The sequence below is a fragment of the Eleutherodactylus coqui genome, chromosome 6 (assembly GCF_035609145.1).
Source record: "Eleutherodactylus coqui strain aEleCoq1 chromosome 6, aEleCoq1.hap1, whole genome shotgun sequence".
In the NCBI taxonomy this organism is placed as follows: Eukaryota; Metazoa; Chordata; class Amphibia; order Anura; family Eleutherodactylidae; genus Eleutherodactylus; species Eleutherodactylus coqui.
Window position 1 is genome coordinate 189,252,622 of NC_089842.1, and position 20,043 is coordinate 189,272,664.

The 20,043-nt window shown below is 45.3% G+C and overlaps 1 protein-coding gene across 1 annotated transcript in view; it reads left to right on the forward strand.

Annotated features, from left to right (window-relative positions):
- Positions 1-20,043, forward strand: part of PLEKHD1 (pleckstrin homology and coiled-coil domain containing D1) — a 61,745-nt gene that overhangs the window by 21,621 nt on the left and 20,081 nt on the right. The window contains exons 9-12 of the mRNA XM_066608495.1: positions 8,817-8,989; positions 11,222-11,354; positions 13,328-13,472; positions 14,457-14,600. Coding sequence (XP_066464592.1) covers positions 8,817-8,989; positions 11,222-11,354; positions 13,328-13,472; positions 14,457-14,600 — 595 coding nt within the window. The remainder of the gene's footprint in view (positions 1-8,816; positions 8,990-11,221; positions 11,355-13,327; positions 13,473-14,456; positions 14,601-20,043) is intronic.

The window sequence follows — 20,043 nt, forward strand, 5'->3', positions numbered from 1 at the left end:
TGATTGGCTGCAGCAGTCATGTATGTATATAGAACGTCACCCCTGAATTCAAGTAAACAAAGCCCAACAGGAAGGACAGGAGTAGCGGTGCTGCAGGATTAAACTGGTGTATATAACTTATTACTAGTAACTAGAGATGAGCGAGCACCAAAATGCTCGGGTGCTCGTTGCTCGAGTCGAACTTTCCGCAATGCTCAAGGGTTCGTTTCGAGTAACGAACCCCATTGAAGTCAATGGGCAACTCGAGCATTTTTGTATATCACCCATGCTCCGCTAAGGCCTCGGCCCACAGATTCAGCAATCCTAGGCAGGAAGCGGACTTTCACTGCACCCAGGACTTAGGCCTCTGCACAAACCCTCAGCAATCGCGGGCCTACAGCGGACTCCTATGCTAGCGTAGCTGTACACGTCTCATTAGCGCTGTATTGCTCCTGTAGTTTGTCCCAATGCAGTGCCACGGATAGTAGAGCTAACGTCAGATTAAATACAGGTGGGCTTAGGCCCACACTGCATGCCCCAGTCTGACTGGGGTTCTTTATAAGTAGACACATGCAGTTACAACTCCGTGTGGACCGACAGCATGGGTGGGTCCCAGGAAGCCACCGGCGGTACATAAATAAATCCCATTGCATTGCCCAGCACAGCTGAGGTAACGTCAGATTAAATGCAGGTGGGCTTCGGCCCACACTGCATGCCCCAACCTACCCGGGGTTTTTAATACATAGACACAGGCAGGTACAAATCCCCTATGTGAATTCCCTGTGGACCCACAGCATGGGTGGCTCCCTGGAACCCACCGGCGGTACATAAATATATCCCATTGCAGTGCCCTGGACAGCAGAGCTAACGTCAGATTAAATGCAGGTGGGCTTCGGCCAAGAATGTTTTCATTGTTGGAGGAGGAGGACGGGGAAGTTTTTGATGCAGTACGTGTCCTGTCCCCATGTCCGTGGTTATATGCACCTTCCCAGTGACCGCGTCGCTGAAAAGTTGTCGTGCCTGTGGAACCTAGTAGCGTGGCCTCGCCACCATCATGTGTTTGGGAAGCCTAAATAAGGGAGATGGAATAAATCCTCCACAGTGCCACCTATTGAAAGGCAGCATTCCTTCGAGTCAAAGTGGGACTTTTTATACAAGTCTTGTTACAATGACTGGGAATCAATATTGCATATTACCCAGAGGAGCGTGCGTGGCCATTTGAGTCTCCTCACTTAGTTTATAGTATATAGTTGCTCTCCCTAAGGAGAAAAGAGCGTTTTGGGAAGCCTCCGTTTCCACTACCCTGTAACATTGCAGTAGTAGCAGTATAGGCAGAGCCGAGAATTAGTAACATTTCATCGGTAAGAGTATGCACAAACCCCTGTAACATTTCATTGGCAGCAGTGTAGGGAGAGCATAGTATTGGTAAGATTTCAGTAGTAGGAGTATAGTCAGGCCCCAGCAACAGTAACGTAAAAGCAGTAGGGACAAAGCAGCAGATTCACATTTCCCTTGCAGCAGTGTAGGGAGAGCACTGCATTTGTAACATTTCAGTAGTAGCAGTATAGTCAGACCCCAGTAACAGTTACGTAGAAGCAGTATGGGCAAAGCAGCAGATAAACATTTCCCTGGCAGCAGTGTAGGGAGGGCAAAGTATTTGTAACATTTCAGTAGTAGCAGTATAGTCAGACCCCAGTAACAGTTACGTAGAAGCAGTATTGGCAAAGCAGCAGATAAACATTTCCCTGGCAGCAGTGTAGGGAGAGCATAGTATTGGTAAGATTTCAGTAGTAGCAGTATAGACAGGCCCCAGTAAGATTTACATCGAAGCAGTATGGGCAAAGCAGCAGATTCACATTTCCCTGGCAGGAGTGTAGGGAGAGCATTGTATTGGTAAGATTTCAGTAGTAGCAGTATAGACAGGCCCCAGTAACATTAACGTAGAAGCAGTAGGGACAAAGCAGCAGATTCACATTTCCCTGGCAGCAGTGTAGGGAGAGCACAGCATTTGTAACATTTCAGTAGTAGCAGTATAGTCAGACCCCAGTAACAGTAACGTAGAAGCAGTATGGGCAAAGCAGCAGATAAACATTTCCCTGGCAGGAGTGTAGGGAGAGCATTGTATTGGTAAGATTTCAGTAGTAGCAGTATAGACAGGCCCCAGTAACATTAACGTAGAAGCAGTATGGGCAGAGCCCACTATTAGTTACATTTCTGTTATAGCAGTATAGACCTGCCCCAGTAACATTTCCGTTGAAGCATTATGGGCAGAGCCCAGTATTAGTAAAATTACAGTAGTAACAGTATACACCAACCAAGGTAACATTTCAGGAGCAGAAGTATCGGCAGACCGAAGTAACATTTCTGTTGCTGAAGTATAGTCAGACCCCTGTACCATTACTGTGGCAGAAGTATAGGTAGGCAGAACAGAGTTACATTTCTGTAGCAAAAGTGTAGGCCAACCCCAGACACAGTGGTGTACCATGAGTGGAGGCGAAGCCCATAAAAATTACGTGGAATACATTGGCGGCGAGGGCCCGAAAAATTGTTGTACCGACAGTACAAATGTACCCCAGAAAAATTGCCCATGCCCAACCCAGAGGGCAGGTGAAACCCATTAATCGCTTTGCGTAATGTGGCTTAATTTTTAACTAGGCCTGGAGGCAGCCCAGTCTAAAAAACAATTGGTTCAGGTGGAAGTTTCAATGCTTAAATGATAATTGAAACAGATAAATATTATTTAGAAAAGTTATATGAGCCTTTTGGCCCACAGAAAAATTGCCCGTTCGCGGTGATTACGAGAGATATCAGGAGGAGGAGCCGGAGGAGGACAACGAATATCATACACAGATTGACAAAGATCTTTAGATAGCGCTGCTGTCCGCTGGTGGAGAAGAGAAGTCTGGGGAAATCCAGGCTTTGTTCATCTTTATGAGTGTAAGCCTGTCGGCGCTGTCAGTTGACAGGCGGGTACGCTTGTCCGTGATGATTCCCCAAGCTGCACTAAACACCCTCTCTGACAAGACGCTAGCCGCAGGGCACGCCAGCACCTCCAGAGCATACAGCGCGAGTTCAGGCCACGTGTCCAGCTTTGACACCCAGTAGTTGTACGGAGCAGAGGCGTCACGGAGAACGGTGGTACAATCGGCTGCGTACTCCCTCACCATCTTCTTACAGTGCTCCCTCCGACTCAGCCTGGACTGGGGAGGTGTGAGACAGTCTTGCTGGGGAGCCATAAAGCTGGCAAAGGCCTTGGAGAGTGTTCTCCTGCCTGCGCTGAACATGCTGCCTGATCTCCGCGCCCCCCCTTTCTACTTGGCCCTCGGAACTGTGCCTTCTGCCACTAGCGCTGTCAGATGGGAAGTTTAACATCAGTTTGTCCACCAGGGCCCTGTGGTATTGCATCACTCTCAAACCCCTTTCCTCTTCGAGAATGAGAGTGGAAAGATTCTCCTTATACCGTGGGTCAAGCAGTGTGTACACCCAGTAATCCGTAGTGGCCAGAATGCGTCTAACACGAAGGTCACGAGAAAGGCATGCTAACATAAAGTCAGCCATGTGTGCCAGGGTACCTGTACGCAACATATGGCTGTCCTCACTAGGAGGATCACTTTGAGTATCCTCCTCCTCCTCCTCAGGCCATACACGCTGAATGGATGAGAGGCAAGCAGCATGGGTACCCTCTGCAGTGGGCCCAGCTGTCTCTTCCTCCTCAGGCTCCTCCCCCTCCTCCTCCACGCGCTGAGATATAGACATGAGGGTGCTCTGACTATCCAGCGACATACTGTCTTCCCCCGCCTCCGTTTCCGTCCGCAAAGCATCAGCCTTTATGCTTTGCAGGGAACTTCTCAACAGGCATAGCAGGGGAATGGTGGTGCTAATGACTGCAGCATCGCCGCTCACCATCAGGGTGGACTCCTCAAAGTTTCCAAGGACCTGGCAAATATCTGCCATCCAGGCCCACTCCTCTGTAAAGAATTGAGGAGGCTGGCTCCCACTTCGCCGCCCATGTTGGAGTTGGTATTCCACTATAGCTCTACAATGCTCATACAGCCGGGACAACATGTGAAGCGTAAAGTTCCACCATGTGGGCACATCGCAAAGCAGTCAGTGCACTGGCAGATTAAACCGATGTTGCAGGGTGCGCAGGGTGGCAGCGTCCGTGTTGGACTTGCGGAAATGTGCGCTGACCCGGCGCACCTTGCCGAGGAGGTCTGACAAGTGTGGGTAGCCTTTCAGAAACCGCTGAACCACCAAATTAAAGACGTGGGCCAGGCATGGCACGTGCGTGAAGCTGCCGAGCTGCAGAGCCGCCACCAGGTTACGGCCATTGTCACACACGACCATGCCCGGTTGGAGGCTCAGTGGCGAAAGCCAGCAGTCGGTCTGCTCTGTCAGACCGTGCAACAGTTCGTGGGCCGTGTGCCTCTTCTCTTCTAAGCTGAGTAGTTTCAGCCCGGCCTGCTGACGCTTGCCCACCGCTGTGCTGCCGCGCCGCGCGACACCGACTGCTGGCGACGGCTGCTGCTGACTAGTCTTGATTGCGAGGTAGAGGTTGCGTTGGAGGAGGAGGAAGAGGAAGGAAGGTTTAGTGGAGGTGGCATACACCGCCACAGATACCAGCACCGATCTGGGGCCCGCAATTCTGGGGGTGGGTAGTACATGAGCGGTCCCAGGCTCTGACTCGGTCCCAGCCTCCACTAAATTCCCCCAATGTGCCGTCAGGGAGATATAGTGGCCCTGCCCGCCTGTGCTTGTCCACATGTCCGTTGTTAAGTGGACCCTGGCAGTAACCGAGTTGGTGAGGGCGCGTACGATGTTGCGTGAGACGTGGTCGTGCAGGGCTGGGACGGCACACCGTGAAAAATAGTGGCGACTGGGGACACAGTAGCGTGGGGCTGCCGGCGCCATCATGTTTTTGAACGCCTCAGTTTCCACCAGCCTATAGGGGAGCATCTCCAGACTGATCAATTTGGCTATGTGGACATTTAAAGCTTGAGCATGCGGGTGCGTGGCGGCGTATTTGCGTGGGTGCTTGGCCATCATATGCCTGCGCATGCTGGTGGTGGTGGCTCCCCGGCTGATCTTGGCGCGACAAAGGTTGCACATCACTGTTCGTCGGTCGTCCAGCGTCTCAGTGAAAAACTGCCACACCTTAGAGCACCTTGGCCTCTGCACGGTGGATTGGCACGAGGGGGTGCTTTGGGAAACAGCTGGTGGATTATTCGCTCTTGCCCTGCCTCTACCTCTGGCCGCCCCAGTGCCTCTTCCAACCTGTCCTGCGGCTGCAATTGCCTCCCCCTCTGAAGACCGGTCCTCAGTTGGCTTATCACACCAGGTGGGGTCAGTCACCTCATCGTCCAGCGGCTCTTCCTCCGAATCCTCTGTGCGCTCCTCCCTCAGACTTACTGCCCTTACTACTACCTCACTGATAGACAACTGTGTCTCATCGTCATCGTCCTCCTCACCCACTGAAAGCTCTTGAGACAGTTGCCAGAAGTCCCCAGCCTCATCCCCCGGACCCCGGGAACTTTCCAAAGGTTGGGCATCGGTCACGACAAACTCCTCCGGTGGGAGAGGAACCATTGCTGCCCAATCTGGGCAGGGGCTCGAGAACAGTCCCTGGGAGTCTGCCTGCTCCTCAGAATGTGTCATTTTCATGGAGTGAGGAGGCTGGGAGGAAGGAGGAGCAGCAGCCAGAGGATTCAGAGTTGCAGCAGTGGACGGCGTAGAAGACTGGGCGGTCGATAGATTGCTGGATGCACTTTCTGCCATCCACGACAGGACCTGCTCACACTGCTCGGTTTTTAATAAAGGTCTACGACGTGGACCCAAAAATTGTGATATGAAGCTGGGGACCCCAGAAACTGTCCTCTCTTCTACTCCCGCAGCAGCCGGCTGCCATTCACCTGGACCAGGAACTCGACCTCTGCCCACACCCTCACATGGACCTCCGCGTCCTCGACCGCGTCCACGTCCTCTACCCCTACCCCTTAGCATGGTGGATTAAGAATCGAGCAGAGACAGAGCGGTGTAAAAATTTTTGTGAATTATTGCCGCGCAGTTGGTGGCTGCCAGCGGTAATATAACGCAAAATGAAGCCAGAGATAAATTATAAGGAAGGCTGCACGCAGGCATAGCTGTGAACTATGCAGTTTGGATGGGCGTGAAGTCCCACAGGCCACGCAGGGACATGCACTGGGTAACCGTTAGCCGTAAAAAGGAATTTAAAAAAAAATCTCCTTATTTTACTCTGCAATGAGGCTGAGGCTAGGCAGTGTGTATTGCACTTTCAATCTATGGGCGTCGGGCAGACCGTGAACGTCTGAGACAGCACACGTATAACAGAGCATTGTAGAAAATGTGTGGTTTCTTGGCGTACACTTAGAGGCACACTGCAGTGAGGCTACGCGAAGTGCGGACAGAAAAATACTTATAAATGAAGGCTGCACGCAGGCCTAGCTGTAAACTATGCAGCTTGGATGGACGTGAAGTCCCACAGGCCACGCAGGGACCTGCACTGGGTAACCGTTAGCCGTAAAAAGGAATTTTTTTTTTTAAATCTCCTTATTTTACTCTGCAATGCAGGCTGAGGCTAGGCAGTGTGTATTGCACTTTCAATCTATGGGCGTCGGGCAGACCGTGAACGTCTGAGACAGCACACGTATAACAGAGCATTGTAGAAAATGTGTGGTTTCTTGGCGTACACTTAGAGGCACACTGCAGTGAGGCTACACGAAGTGTGGACAGAAAAATATTTATAAATGAAGGCTGCACGCAGGCCTAGCTTGAACTATGCAGCTTGGATGGACGTGAAGTCCCACAGGCCACGCAGGGACATGCACTGGGTAACCGTTAGCCGTAAAAAGGATTTTTTTTTTTTAAATCTCCTTATTTTACTCTGCAATGCAGGCTGAGGCTAGGCAGTGTGTATTGCACTTTCAATCTATTGTCGTCGGGCTACGCGAAGTGCAGACAGAAAAATATTTGTAAATGAAGGCTGCACGCAGGTTAGGCTGTGCAATGCAGAGGTACTACAACTCTCAGCAACCACGGAGTTAAATGCACACGGTCGCAGGTTGCCCTAAGAAGAACCGTTGGGGTACTTGTAGACAGGATTCTACACTACCACTGTCCCTGCCTGACCAATACTGCCCCTATACTGAAGTACAGACTGCAGCCTGAGAACGCTACAGCCTGCACGCCCGATATACATAAAAAAAAAATTTGCAAAACTGCTCACAGCAGCCACAACAGTAATGCACTAGGTGAGCTGTGGCCCTAAGAAGGACCGTTGTGGTTCTTGAAGACGCTAACACTGTCTCTATAGCAGCAGCAGCATCAGCAGCACTGTCCCTGATCTCTCTTAGTGTGTGTCTGTGGCGAGCCGCGGGCGGGGCAGATTTAAATACTCGGGGGTCACTTGATCTCGCCAGCCACTCACTGCACGGGGGGTGGGATAGGGCTGGAACGTCACAGGAGGAAGTTGTAATGCATTCCCTGTGTTTCTATTGGCCAGAAAAGGGCGCAAATTTCTCAGGGAAGGAAATGTAATGGAGTCGAGTGCCGCGTGGTGCTCGTCTCGAGTAACAAGCGTCTCGAACACCCTAATACTCGAACGAGCATCAAGCTCAGACGAGTGCGCTCGCTCATCTCTACTAGTAACTATTAGGAAATTATAGTACCAGTGTTTCTGGTGGCGCAATGCACCACACAGCTCTGTTACATGGTACATCCATTATGATCCCTACACATCACACACACAGCAGCTTGATTACCACAAAAAGAAAAGCACAGCTTGCCTCCTCCCACAGCAGTGATATCACCACAGGTCCTTTAGCCGACCGGATCTTTGTGGTGGAGGTAGGTCAGTGTGTTCTGTCAGGACTGCTGAGTTGTGTCTGACATAATAGCAGTTTAGTTGTATTCTCATTCTGTTATTTTTGTCCTCCCCTTTTCAAGAGCCCTAACTGTGTTGTTCTTCTGTCGGTCAGACTCTGTGTTTTATATATGTTGTAGGTCCTTTAATGATGTCACCAGGGGGCGGAGCGATGACATCACCAGGCGTGAAGCATAAGAATCACACACACACACAGACAAGTGGTTGTTAGTAGTTTGATATTCTATGGCATTCCAAGAAGTTCAGTTTTTATCCATAACTTGAACAACCCCTTTACTGCTATTTAAGGGTTTTTTCACCTTTTAAATGTCCAGCCCTGCAGCACAAATCCAAGAAGCTCCTAAATCCTAGCTCCAGTAGTTATGGACCAATCCTCGTTCAAGTAACCACTGAAGCCAATCACCGACCTCAGCAGTCATGGCTTGGTTTTAGAGGTCCCATGACTGATGAATGGCCTGTAACCACTGCAAGAGCCTCCAGGACCAAAGCAGCTGCACTGGACTGGAGGGACATAAAAGGAGAGTTCCTTCCTGATTGTAAGCGGCGCACTTCTGTGACCACTGCCTTCTGGCATTCCTGGTGTGGGCACCAAGCAGAGACAGGCCGAGCAACAGTGAGTGTTAAGAGTGGTGCTTAGTGATGGTGGGGCATCACAGAGGCAATTTAAGTGGTCATGGCCCCCCCCCTGCCCCCCCCCTTCCCGATGCTTGAGCCCAGGGCAGTTGCCCAAACTGCCCATATCATAATCTGGCATTGGTCACAAGTCTACTTCCATCACTTCTGTGTCCTTTTGAAGTGGGGGAGGTCTCATGGGATCATATTGGGTCCCAGCATTCATACTCCCATCATTAAATAATAATTGTAGCCTAATATATAAATGTTGAATTTTTGTAATTTTATGTGGTTGTAATGCAGTCTACATGTCTTTTATACATAGGAACTGTCTGTGGAGAAACAGAGGGCCATAGCTATACTGGAAGCCGGTCAGCATCAAACCCATGCCGCCGGCAGTTGTACAGAGCCTTCCAAGCCAAGTGTGCATGGCAACCTGCAGCAAATCGATAACAAGATGCAGAAATTACTAGAGGAGAAGCTTCAGGCTGAAAGCAGGTGCGATGAGCCACATAAATGTGTAGAAATTTTGTAACCCAAATCTCGTAGACTTATTGGATCCTGCGTTGAAACCTGCTTGAAGAACACGCCAAACCTATTCTTAATGACCGTTATAAATGTCAGATTAGGTTTTTACTAGTCACTGTATAGTAAAACATCTACAAAGTTAGTGATCACAGATAATTTGAAGAAATGGGAACGAGAATGAAATAGACTTCCCTACCTCATGTAAGGATGCAGCAGTTTCCAGGCACAGCCACAATACTATGTTTTAACTTAGGGTATCTTTACATGGTCCAATAGTCACTCAAATGCGCGTTTGGGCGGACTGTTAGCACATATACACATGACCCCATCAGGGGGCGGAGCAAGAAGTCACTCGATTATCACTTGTCATTCCATTTCAGCTCACTGAACGGGGACGACTGCTGAGTGGCTTCGCGCTCCGTGTAAACTGTAGCTGCCAATCTATGAGCAACTCCTGTTTACTGTGAAAGGTGGCAGGCCGAACGATCCCGGCGCGCTCCACCTATGTTATCTGACAGACTATCGCTCCTGTGTAAAGCATAGGAGCGATAGTCACTGGCACGGCTGCCATGCACTAATGCGCCTAACAGTTTTACCCTGTAAAGGTACCTTTTACACTGTGAATTATTCAAAGGTGTTATAAAGAAGTACAATCCAGCCTCACATGACAGCTTTTAATGCAAAGCTCATTGTTTAGACATTCTGTGTAGAATGGATTGGACATTCTAATACCTGCCATACAAGGCCAGTCCTATACTATAGACTCATGGTAGGGAGAGTCATAACAAGACTTATGAGACCAGATGCAAAATCTATAAAAGGGCCAATGAGTATCATTTGCCATTTATAAAACTGTTGCCCCTTTACAGGGAAACTGCAGCCTCTGTTATCCCCTAGCATGTAAAAACAAAAGACAAATACTTTATTTATTTTATAAATATATATCTCAGCATTAGCTAAGAATATTATGTCAACAGCATAATCCGGGTTCTTTGTAGCGATCAAACCTATTTGCTGATTGCAAACTTCAACTCTGTACTTCTTTGCAGGCTCTGCACCATTAATTTTAATTCAATGATGTCATTCAATGAATGCTGTAATTGGTTCATCGAGCGTCAGCTTGGATTGGCTGAGGCAGCGCTCATGAACCAATCGGACCAATCGCTTGCTGGAGGCAGGGTATTAAATTCCCCGTCACCAGCAAGAGATGCTCTGTCGGCATTGAGGAGTGCACGGATGCCTACCGGAGAGCAGGGGGAGGTACCCGGACAGCGCCTGCTAGGTATTGCTTTTTTTTTGCATGTAGTGTAGCTAGGGCTTATCTTGGGGTAAGGCTTATATTTCAAGCCCCCCCCCCCCCCCAAGAAAATCAGGGTAGGGCTTATTATCAAGGTAGGTGCTATTTCCAGGGAAACACGGTAGTAATGTTATTTTTTAGCAAGTCTCTCACATGCCAGTAACTTTTATCGGGCAGTGTTGTGGGTCTCTGTGATATATACAGAGGTGTAGAAAGGGGGAAGGGGTGAGCTGTGACATCACCAATTGTGAATAGTTGATCCTGTAATATCTCTCTATATAGGTGTTACCTGTCATTTTAATCCTGCCTGTGATGAGATGACTACTGAAATCTCTCTGCAGAACAGGAAGTGGCAGCCTATTGTGAGGTTCAGTGGTGAGAGTGAAAACTTCAGGATTTCAGGATTTTTATTAACTATAGGTAGTGACTAGAGATGAGCGAGCGTACTCGGCCACGCCCCTTTTTCGCCCGAGCACTGCGATTTTCGAGTACTTCCGTACTCGGGCGAAAAGATTCGGGGGGCGCCGTGGGTGAGTGGGGGGTTGCAGCGGGGAGTGGGGGGGAGAGGGAGAGAGAGAGGGCTCCCCCCTGTTCCCCGCTGCTACCCCCCGCTGCGCCACACCGCCCCCCGGCGCCCCCCGAATCTTTTCACCCGAGTACGGAAGTACTCGAAAATCGCGGTGCTTGATCGAGTAATTACTCGAAACGAGTAGGTTCGCTCATCTCTAGTAGTGACATTTAAAATAATAAAAATAACTTGCCAAGAAGCTTTGAAAATTTTAACATAAAAACAATAGACCATTTGTGATATGAATGATATATAGTGATGATGATGACTATTTAGTGTATGAATATAGCATGCCAGTATTGCATCTTCTAATACTGTACTATAATCTGCTTCTCAGGATGAAGGAAAACGAAGAGCGATTCAGATTACTGGAGAAGGAGAGGGCTTTCTATGTTTCTGAGTCTCAGGACCTACAGAACTCTTTAGCTGAACTCACGGTGGAGAAAGAACAAACAGAGAAGGAGTTGAAGGTAGAAAAATGACAAGTTGTAGAGCTGCCGTAACAATGCAATCTGCTTGACCCAGTTTCACTTTTACAATTGGAAAGTTTACTAGCCATACTGTACTTTCTCTGAACAAAAGGCCTTTTATAAGCTAAGAACCTTATGCTGAATTGGGCGTATAATGTAAACTCCTAGACTTGTGAAGAAGACACATAGGCCAAGTTTGCAGTATTATGGGTACAGCTGTTCACTATGTATTCATATTAATAGAATCATAAAAATGGAACAGATCATTTAGATGGTTTATGTAGAATGTATAAATGGGGCAGGATAGAGTCTTGGACCTTAGAATTGTTTTTTAAAGAACCATAAAAGTCAGCTTGGGAGAGCTTAAATATCATATGTCTATTATATCTATAGACTGCACTCAGTATCTGCTGATACTAAATATCATTGACTAAAAAGTTAATACAGTTACAATTTTATCATCAAAATACATAATACCTCTTTTTTGAAGATCAGGTCTAACCACAAAAAACATCTATCACTTATCAATAGCATGGGTGATAAATGTATAATTATGGGGTCCTGACTTCTGGGACCCCTATTGATCATGAGAATCCAGGGTGCCAAGTCCTATGTTTGAATGGAACAATGTGTGATTGTTCTCAGCAAGAGAAACCAAGTAATCTTGTAGATATGATACCTTTCAATGGCTAACAAAAATACATGATGTTATAGCGAGCTTTTCAAACTACGCAGAGTTCTTCTCTTTAGGATTAATGAAAAAAAGATCTGACAAGGTGTTATATATATATATATATATATATATATATATATGAAAAGGCACAGACATGATGTGATTAATTTGCACTTAAAACAATACTAGAACAGAATGAGTAGAGGAGTATATGAGTCCACTGATAAGGGATGTAAAGTTTTATGGTCTCTATATTGGTGTTAGGGGGTCACCAGGCCTGTGTGTTATCTCTGCTATGGATTTCTCATATTCTTCACTGATGCACTCTTGAGAGTGTCAAAGATGGTTAAAAACTTGTACTCCCAAATTCTTCTATGATGTTGAGATTTGAAGTTGCTTTTTAATATAGCAACTTCCATATGTTCTATGTTGTGTCCGTGGAACAATGGTCATGCATTCGTACTTCCACTCCATTCGCTATCTATGGGACTGATGAAGACAGCCAAGTACAGCAGTAGAGAAAGGTCTGCTCCCACTTAAGTGTAAATACAATTGATGAAAACATTTTTCCATTGTAAATACACCTGAAGGCTGGTCTTACATGAGCGTATGTTTACCATGTATTACCCGGGCTCTGTGTGCCCGTGTGATACGCAGTAACTTGCAGCAGTCAATTACATTGCCTTACACAGTTCCGATCACATTAGCATGTCGGAATTGCATAATACGCTAGCACAAAAAAGAACGCAGCATGTTGTATTTTGCCGCGTATATACGCAAAATAGAGCCCATTGTTCTCTATGGGTGCATATATCTGCACACCCATAAGCAATTACATTGTGTATGGATGGCGTGTATATGTGCCTTCACTAGACAACGGTGCGGGAAATTTATACAAAAAACAGGTGTACTTTGCACAGGGTCCCGGCTGGCTCCACAGCTATAAAAACGCTGTGAAATGCTGCAGAATTCCCGCAGCGTTTTACGCTTACGGACATGTGAGCCCGTTTATGTTTAGATGTGAGCCTTTTCAGCAACATGGTTCATGTGTTCCTCTGAAACAGGTGGTATCCCAGAACTTTTCCCTTTCCATAAACCACCAGTGCTATGAAATATTTTGCTCCACATGTGCTCATGTGATGCTGACGTCACGAAAAGTTAGTTGTAAAAGCTTTCATCCCAACTCTATGCTACTAGGAATATTGCATGTCTGCCTGTTTGATGATTTTGGTTCTATGTAACATTAAAGGTGTTCATTTCTTTTATAGTCACTCTATGTAATTCTATATTTTTTTATCAGATGCAGTTGAAGGTGCAACTAGACCTTGAGCGAAAGCTTCATGAAGCAGAGGAAGCTTTAAGGAGACTTGAAGCCGGCCTGAATTCCACCATCTTAAACCAAGACAAAGAGGAAAAAATGAGGGCAGATGTCAGTCATCTGAAGAGTAAGTGTAAGGTAGACGTCTTGTCAATTCTTTACTCCAAAAATATAAAATCACTTTCAGTATTTCATCGTAGTATATGGTGGCAGGTGAAGTTATTGGTATTTAGGTGAAGAATACAGGTGTAACTTTTGGATGAAGCCCATGTTACCCAAGTATACGTTTAGAAAGAAGTGTAGACAATGTCCTAGTAGATAAAAAAGATTAGTAGAAAAATATAATAAGAGAAGTATTAGTGTGAGAGCAATTTTTTGGTACTCCTGTTATATACTTTGAAATAACACAAGATAATTAGTATCAGTTTCAGAACTGTAGTTATGACCACACTTAGCCTAGTTATATATATAGTGTGTGTGTGTGTAAGCCCTCACCGACTGACCCACCACTAATTCTCTTAACTTCCAGGTAGCATTCTTTAGTTCTTAAATAGGAAAAGTAAAGGGCTCACAACTCAAAAAATTCAAGGCTAATTGCAAATGTATCGGTACCCCTATGTAATGTACCTAATCTAATTCTCTAACTTCCCGGTGTCATACAAACATGAAATTTGGAGCAACCACTCTTAAGGTCCTAAATAGGAAAAGTAAAGGGGTCACAACTTGATTATTCAATGCTAAGTGCAAAAGTATTGGCACTCTATGTAATGTACCTAATCTAATTCTTTAACTTCCAGGTGTTGTACAAACATGAAAATTGGCGCTCCTCTATGTGTATACGTATTTTATTCCTCGGTTCCTCTAAAGTAACCTTGACGTCATTAACTTTTCTGTGCGAACAACAAGTAAACACCTGTATCAAATTAATTCGGGCAAAGCCGGGTATATCATCTAGTTCCATATGAATTATCCTTTATTGCTCCACATTCCAAATCTTGAAGAGAATATAACCTAGTAAAGTCAACAAGGACTAAGGGAAGGACATTTATGAAGTAAAGTTTAGAGAGTTCAGTCCATTGTCATTAACACTTACTGTTTTGATTCTCTGTAGAGTTTTTTGAAGAATGTATCAGGAATGCAGAGATTGATGCAATGAAGCCTGCAATAATGAAGAATTCTGTATACGTGCCAAGATCAGCCACCAGACGCATTAAAAGCTGCCGTTTTCACCAACAGAGGCCAAGTTTTGCACGCTGTAAGTCACTGACTACAATTATTCAAGAGAATGTAAGACTTTTTTATCAATACCTTAGGCAGGTTTCGAGGTACTTCAGATTTTGTGGAATTACAGATACAAGCCATTCTAAATATTATGGGAGCCACAGGTTGCCTATGCCTTACTACATACATTAAAGGGGTATTCAGGGGACTGGACTACATTTTCCTACGTTTTCCACTTATTGTCATTATTCCAAATGTCCATCTAAATCATCAAACTGACCCCTTTTTTGCCAACCTGCAACACCTCTGCTTTCCAGCCAACTCCATATTTCCACATTATTTAAAATGACCGCCGGCAAGTGCAAAAATTATATCTCCCACAATGCCCCACTGCCAGTTACTGACAAGTACACATTCATGACTGTACAAACTGAGATTGAAGGCACTGAGCATGCCTAACCAGTAAAATGGTGATGCGTAGAGGTTGTAACCACTGGATATGAATCTGGGTGAACCACAGATAAAGCAATATGTGTGCAGCTTTGTAAAGCAATTTTTCTTGTCCGTATCATTGGGGGGGGGGCACAGCTTTGATTGTGGGGACACAGCTTTGACCATGGGTATAGCTACTGCCACTATGTGGCGGATACTAAGCAGAAAAAAGTTTTAGCTCTTTCCACTAGCTATATCTCTCCTGCAAGCACCAAGATAACCAGTTTTAGCTTGGTGTCCATAGGAAACAGACCTTTTGTTACCGCTCTTCACATATCTTTCGGGAGAATAGAACTTAACTATTCTGTTAAGTGCCCGACTCCAGAAGAAAAGGAGGGCACTTGACCATGATCTGCCAGCCACAGTGCCCCTCTCTCCCTTCACTGCAAGGGGGAAGGGAAAGTACCGCTGGAGTTGTAGAACATGCCTTCCCTAGCCGCCAAAGGTATTCCTATATTCTGGCAGGAAGTAAGTATAAGTGGACTTCTCCCACTGCTCACCACAACCCCTATAGTCTTGTGGCTAATGCACAGGGCTGTGGCCCTACAGTGTAAGGAGAATTTATGTGTTTATCAAAGAGAAGACGATCCCAGATCTCGTGCAGAAGTCTGGACCCAGGAGAAATACAAATCACACCAGCCTGTGCAGTATTAGATGATTTCTACTTTATTCTGAGGTGGACAAAGCATATATACCCTAAATGACATCACAGCAAAAAGTATATACCTCCAGGATGAATAGAATACATAATAGGCTAAAACAAAAAATGATTAACATAAGTTACACCTTCTAGGGTGTATCTATTACATACAATGAGACCATTATGAATTCAGGAGAAAGGAATGCATGTAATACCTTACAGTCCTACCCCCTGTAGTCTTATAGTTTCCTGTCTATAGATATGCATACATGGGGGGTCTAGCAGACTCTCATCTTTAATCTATTTTCCTGAGAAGACATGGAGGCCTATAGAAGGGTTTCGTTTAACCCCTTCAGTACTTATACTAGCAGCAGGCTATATCTTTCTAATCTACAATGCAATATAGAATAATTAACTGATACATTGATCTACAATTTTCTTAACATTCCCCACTTTAGATCAATACATCAACACAGTATAACAGTAATACACATATATAATGACTCTACCACAGACCCCCTGGCTCAGGCCCGAAGCTTTATTACCAGGACGCCTGGGTTCACACTTCAAGACTAAGTATATAATTATTTCATATAAAAGCATTACATTGATATATATATATATATATATATAAGTCATTCCAGCAATTGTACCCAAAATTAGGCCCGCCCCAAAGAGAAGCTTGGCCTTGATTTATTATGAGATTGATGTTCCTTTCTTCATATATAAATGATTGTCCATCATGATATAAAATCTTACTTATTGAAATGTCACTCAGTTATTAGAGCAATCCTCCGATACAATCAGAACGCACTGGAATCAAAATGTCACACTTCAGAATCATCAAAGTAAAATGGCGCTTTCTTCGTAGAACTTTTAACCATCACTTGTCATACAGAGGTGGTCACCTGACCCAGTAAATCATCTTGTTCTTCGTCATCTTGTATATTTTGGAACATAGTTTTGGTGATGGAAGTCTTAATAAGGTTTTGTAACAGTCCTCAGATACATGGAATACAACAGCAACCACAGAGTACTAGAATGGAGGCAAATACTGACATAGAAACTAATGTGGAGTATATGACTTGTGACCAGTGTCCAAACAAGTTTTCCAACCAGTCTGTGAATGGATTGTCTATACCAGAGTTATCAGCTAGTTCATTTTATTATGCATTTAACCCTTCCCGTGCTCAGGTATCATCTCATGCAGTGTTATTAGGAATGATAGTACAACAATATCCTCCAATCATTTTACAAACTCTGCTAGTAACATATAACAAGAGCCATTCTATGTTGCCGTGCAATGAGTAAGGTGTGTCCTAGTTGTTCTGCTAGTCCCCTGATTGCATCTCTTGTATAATTAACAAATCTCTGTTGGTTATAATATATATATATATAATCCAGTCTACATCTTCATTCACTGTTACCCACCATACAAGAAGAGACTCAAACCCCCTGCAGCCATCCGATTTCTCGCCCTACACTCGTCCGGTACCCCCCTTGGGACCCCGATGGGTCAAAGGAACCTTTGGGAGAGGAGTTCCTTGTTCTCCAGACACGGCCCTTGCTGTTGCCCTCGGAGGTCATGAGATACACAGGTATTATCAGTTGTACCAAGCACAATCCTGTTAGGGCTGTACCTGGCACCTGTTCTAGGCCCGGTCACCACACAACCCCCACACGTCTGCGCGTGCTCTCTGTAGCTCAGGCCATATCCCAGAGACAGCGTGCCCTTAGGGTTCTCCTCTCCGCACAGCATCCCTCAGGCAGTCTCCCGTAGTCTGCCTTGGTCCCATTACCAGGTAGCGCGAAACAAGTATAACCCCAGGATCAGAGGCAACAGCAGGTATTTGGTCCCTGCTCACAGGTGGAAACAGCAAACTCAATGTATAACATGGATCACTTATCTGTGGGGTGTAGGTACAGTTAAGAAGCTTAATCACACATTTTACGTTCATCACAGCTTGAAGACTTGTCATTAACTTTTATCTATCATGGGATCAAGTCTTTCTATCTCATATAATTATTAATAACATTCTCTATACACAATATTTACTGCATAACATTAAGATTCACACAACTACTACTACTCCAATCATCTGCAGTTGCTTGGTCCTCCAACCTTAACAACCCCCCCTCAGGAATTTCTCTTATCAGGGAGAGGTGATGGAGTAAGATAAACAAAGCTTTTTTTTTAAATTAAAGTATTTTTTATTAAACTTTTTCACCTTTTGCATATTTTAAAACATTTTTTTTAACAAATCTTTGGTTTCCCCTCCCTCCCTCCCTCTCCCCCTCTCACCCACCCCCTTCCCCTCACCCCCCTCCCTCCCCCATCCCCCCTAAGATCTCTCTCTCAACGTTCTGTTCTTTGGGTAAACTGTCTCTGAATGAACACAGTGTTGTGTTGTAAACAATAATAACAGTTCTTGTGACGTATATTTGTTTTCTTCTTTGGTCTTCGTGTTGCTTATCTTCTTGCTGTTTTCTTTTATTGATTCAGGGTTAGATTTTTTGTTGCATTCGAGGGGGGGTCATATTTCTTTTGCCCGTTGCCCGGTCTCTCTCTCTCCAATCCCTCCTTTCTTAACTTTTCCCCATTACTCCTTACCACTTTATTTTATTGTATATCGAGTCTGTAATTTGTTCTACATTTCCCAATAAACTTTATATATATCCATTACATACGTTGTTATGTCTTAGTAAATCCCCGGTTTACTGGTGCCTCCCCACACGGCTCACCACTCCCTATGTATTTGATCCAACATTACTGCTCTGGGCGTGTATCCATCTCAGCCATATGTCCTGATATTTTTGACTGGTCTTACGCTTAGTGTAAATACTCCTTTCCCACGGTAAAATTTGGTTGACCTTATTTTTGAATTCTCCCAGCGTGGGTGGTTCTTCGTCCAACCAGCGCTGGGCTATTGTTTTTCTGGCTATATACAATAGTCTGGCTACCGCTAGTTTTTCATGATCATCTAATGTTAGATCCTGTATGTATCCCAGAATGCACACGTATGGTGTAAAGTCCATACGTATGCCAAATGCCGCGTTAATTGCATTTCTTATTCCCATCCAATATCTGTGCAATTTCGGACATCGCCATAGCATGTGGATTAGGTCCGCCGTGTGGGTTTTGCACCTTACACATATCGGGGAGGTTCTCATTCCTATATTGTGTAAGAAGGCCGGGGTGCGGTACACTCTGTGTATTAGAAATATTTGTGAGACTCTGTGTGATTCGCTCAGAGATAGCTTGGGTGTCATTTGTAGGATTTCCTCCCAGTGCGACTCCTCAATGGGCCCTATGTCTGCCTCCCATTTTGCTCTTGTTGATAACGGGTTGTGTGCATTGACCGTGTCCTGTATATGGGAATATAGTACAGATATTTTCCCCGCTGTGGTGGTGGCTTTTCCTATTATGTCCGCTACTATATTTATTACCATTGTTATTTCCGCCGTGTTTTTTTCCGCTTGTATAGCGTGTCTAAGTTGCAGATATTTGTAAAAGTCACTACTGGGGATGTCGTGGTTTTGCCTTAACTGCTCGAAGGTTTTTAGTTCCCCCCCCTCCAGCATCTGGTCCATTCTCCTAACTCCCCTGTCTTTCCACCCTTGGAATCCTTTTAGCTTGTTGATTTCTGGCAGGTGCGGGTTATTCCATATGGGGGTATGTTGTGTGCAGTTTTTTATATCAAGCATGTTTCTGGTCTTCCACCATATTTTATGTATCAATAATAGCGTGGGGGCACTTTGACCGTTTTTTTTAAACGCTCCACGTTCCAGGGTTTCAAACAAATGTGATCCGTTAAAGAGATTTTTAAGGATTCTGAAACTAGCGTCGTGTGTTTCTTCTGTCTCCCATCCCCTGAGATGTTGCAGCTGGGAGGCCATGAAGTACGAGAACGGATTGGGCAAGGCTAATCCTCCCTTTTCTTTTGAATTGTATAGCAGTTCTAATTTTATCCTAGGTGTCTTCCCTCCCCATATGAGTTCTCTAAACAGTCCCTTGGCCTTGTGGAAAAATTTTTGTGTTATCCAGTGTGGGGAGTTGTGTATTAGATACAGTAATTGGGGCATCCATATCATTTTTATAAGATTCACTCTTCCTATGATTGTCATGGGTAGTTTTTTCCATATGTGAAGTTTTTGTTTCCATTTTTCCATAAGTGGTTCCAGGTTTATTTTCCCGTACTCACTGACCTCTTTCGTAATTTTAACTCCCAGATATTTAATTGTTGGGGTGCATTTCAGGGTTAATTCTCTGTTGGCAACCTGCATGTCTGGGGTGTCTATTGATAGTATTTCGGATTTGGTCCAATTGATAGCGAGTCCTGAGAAG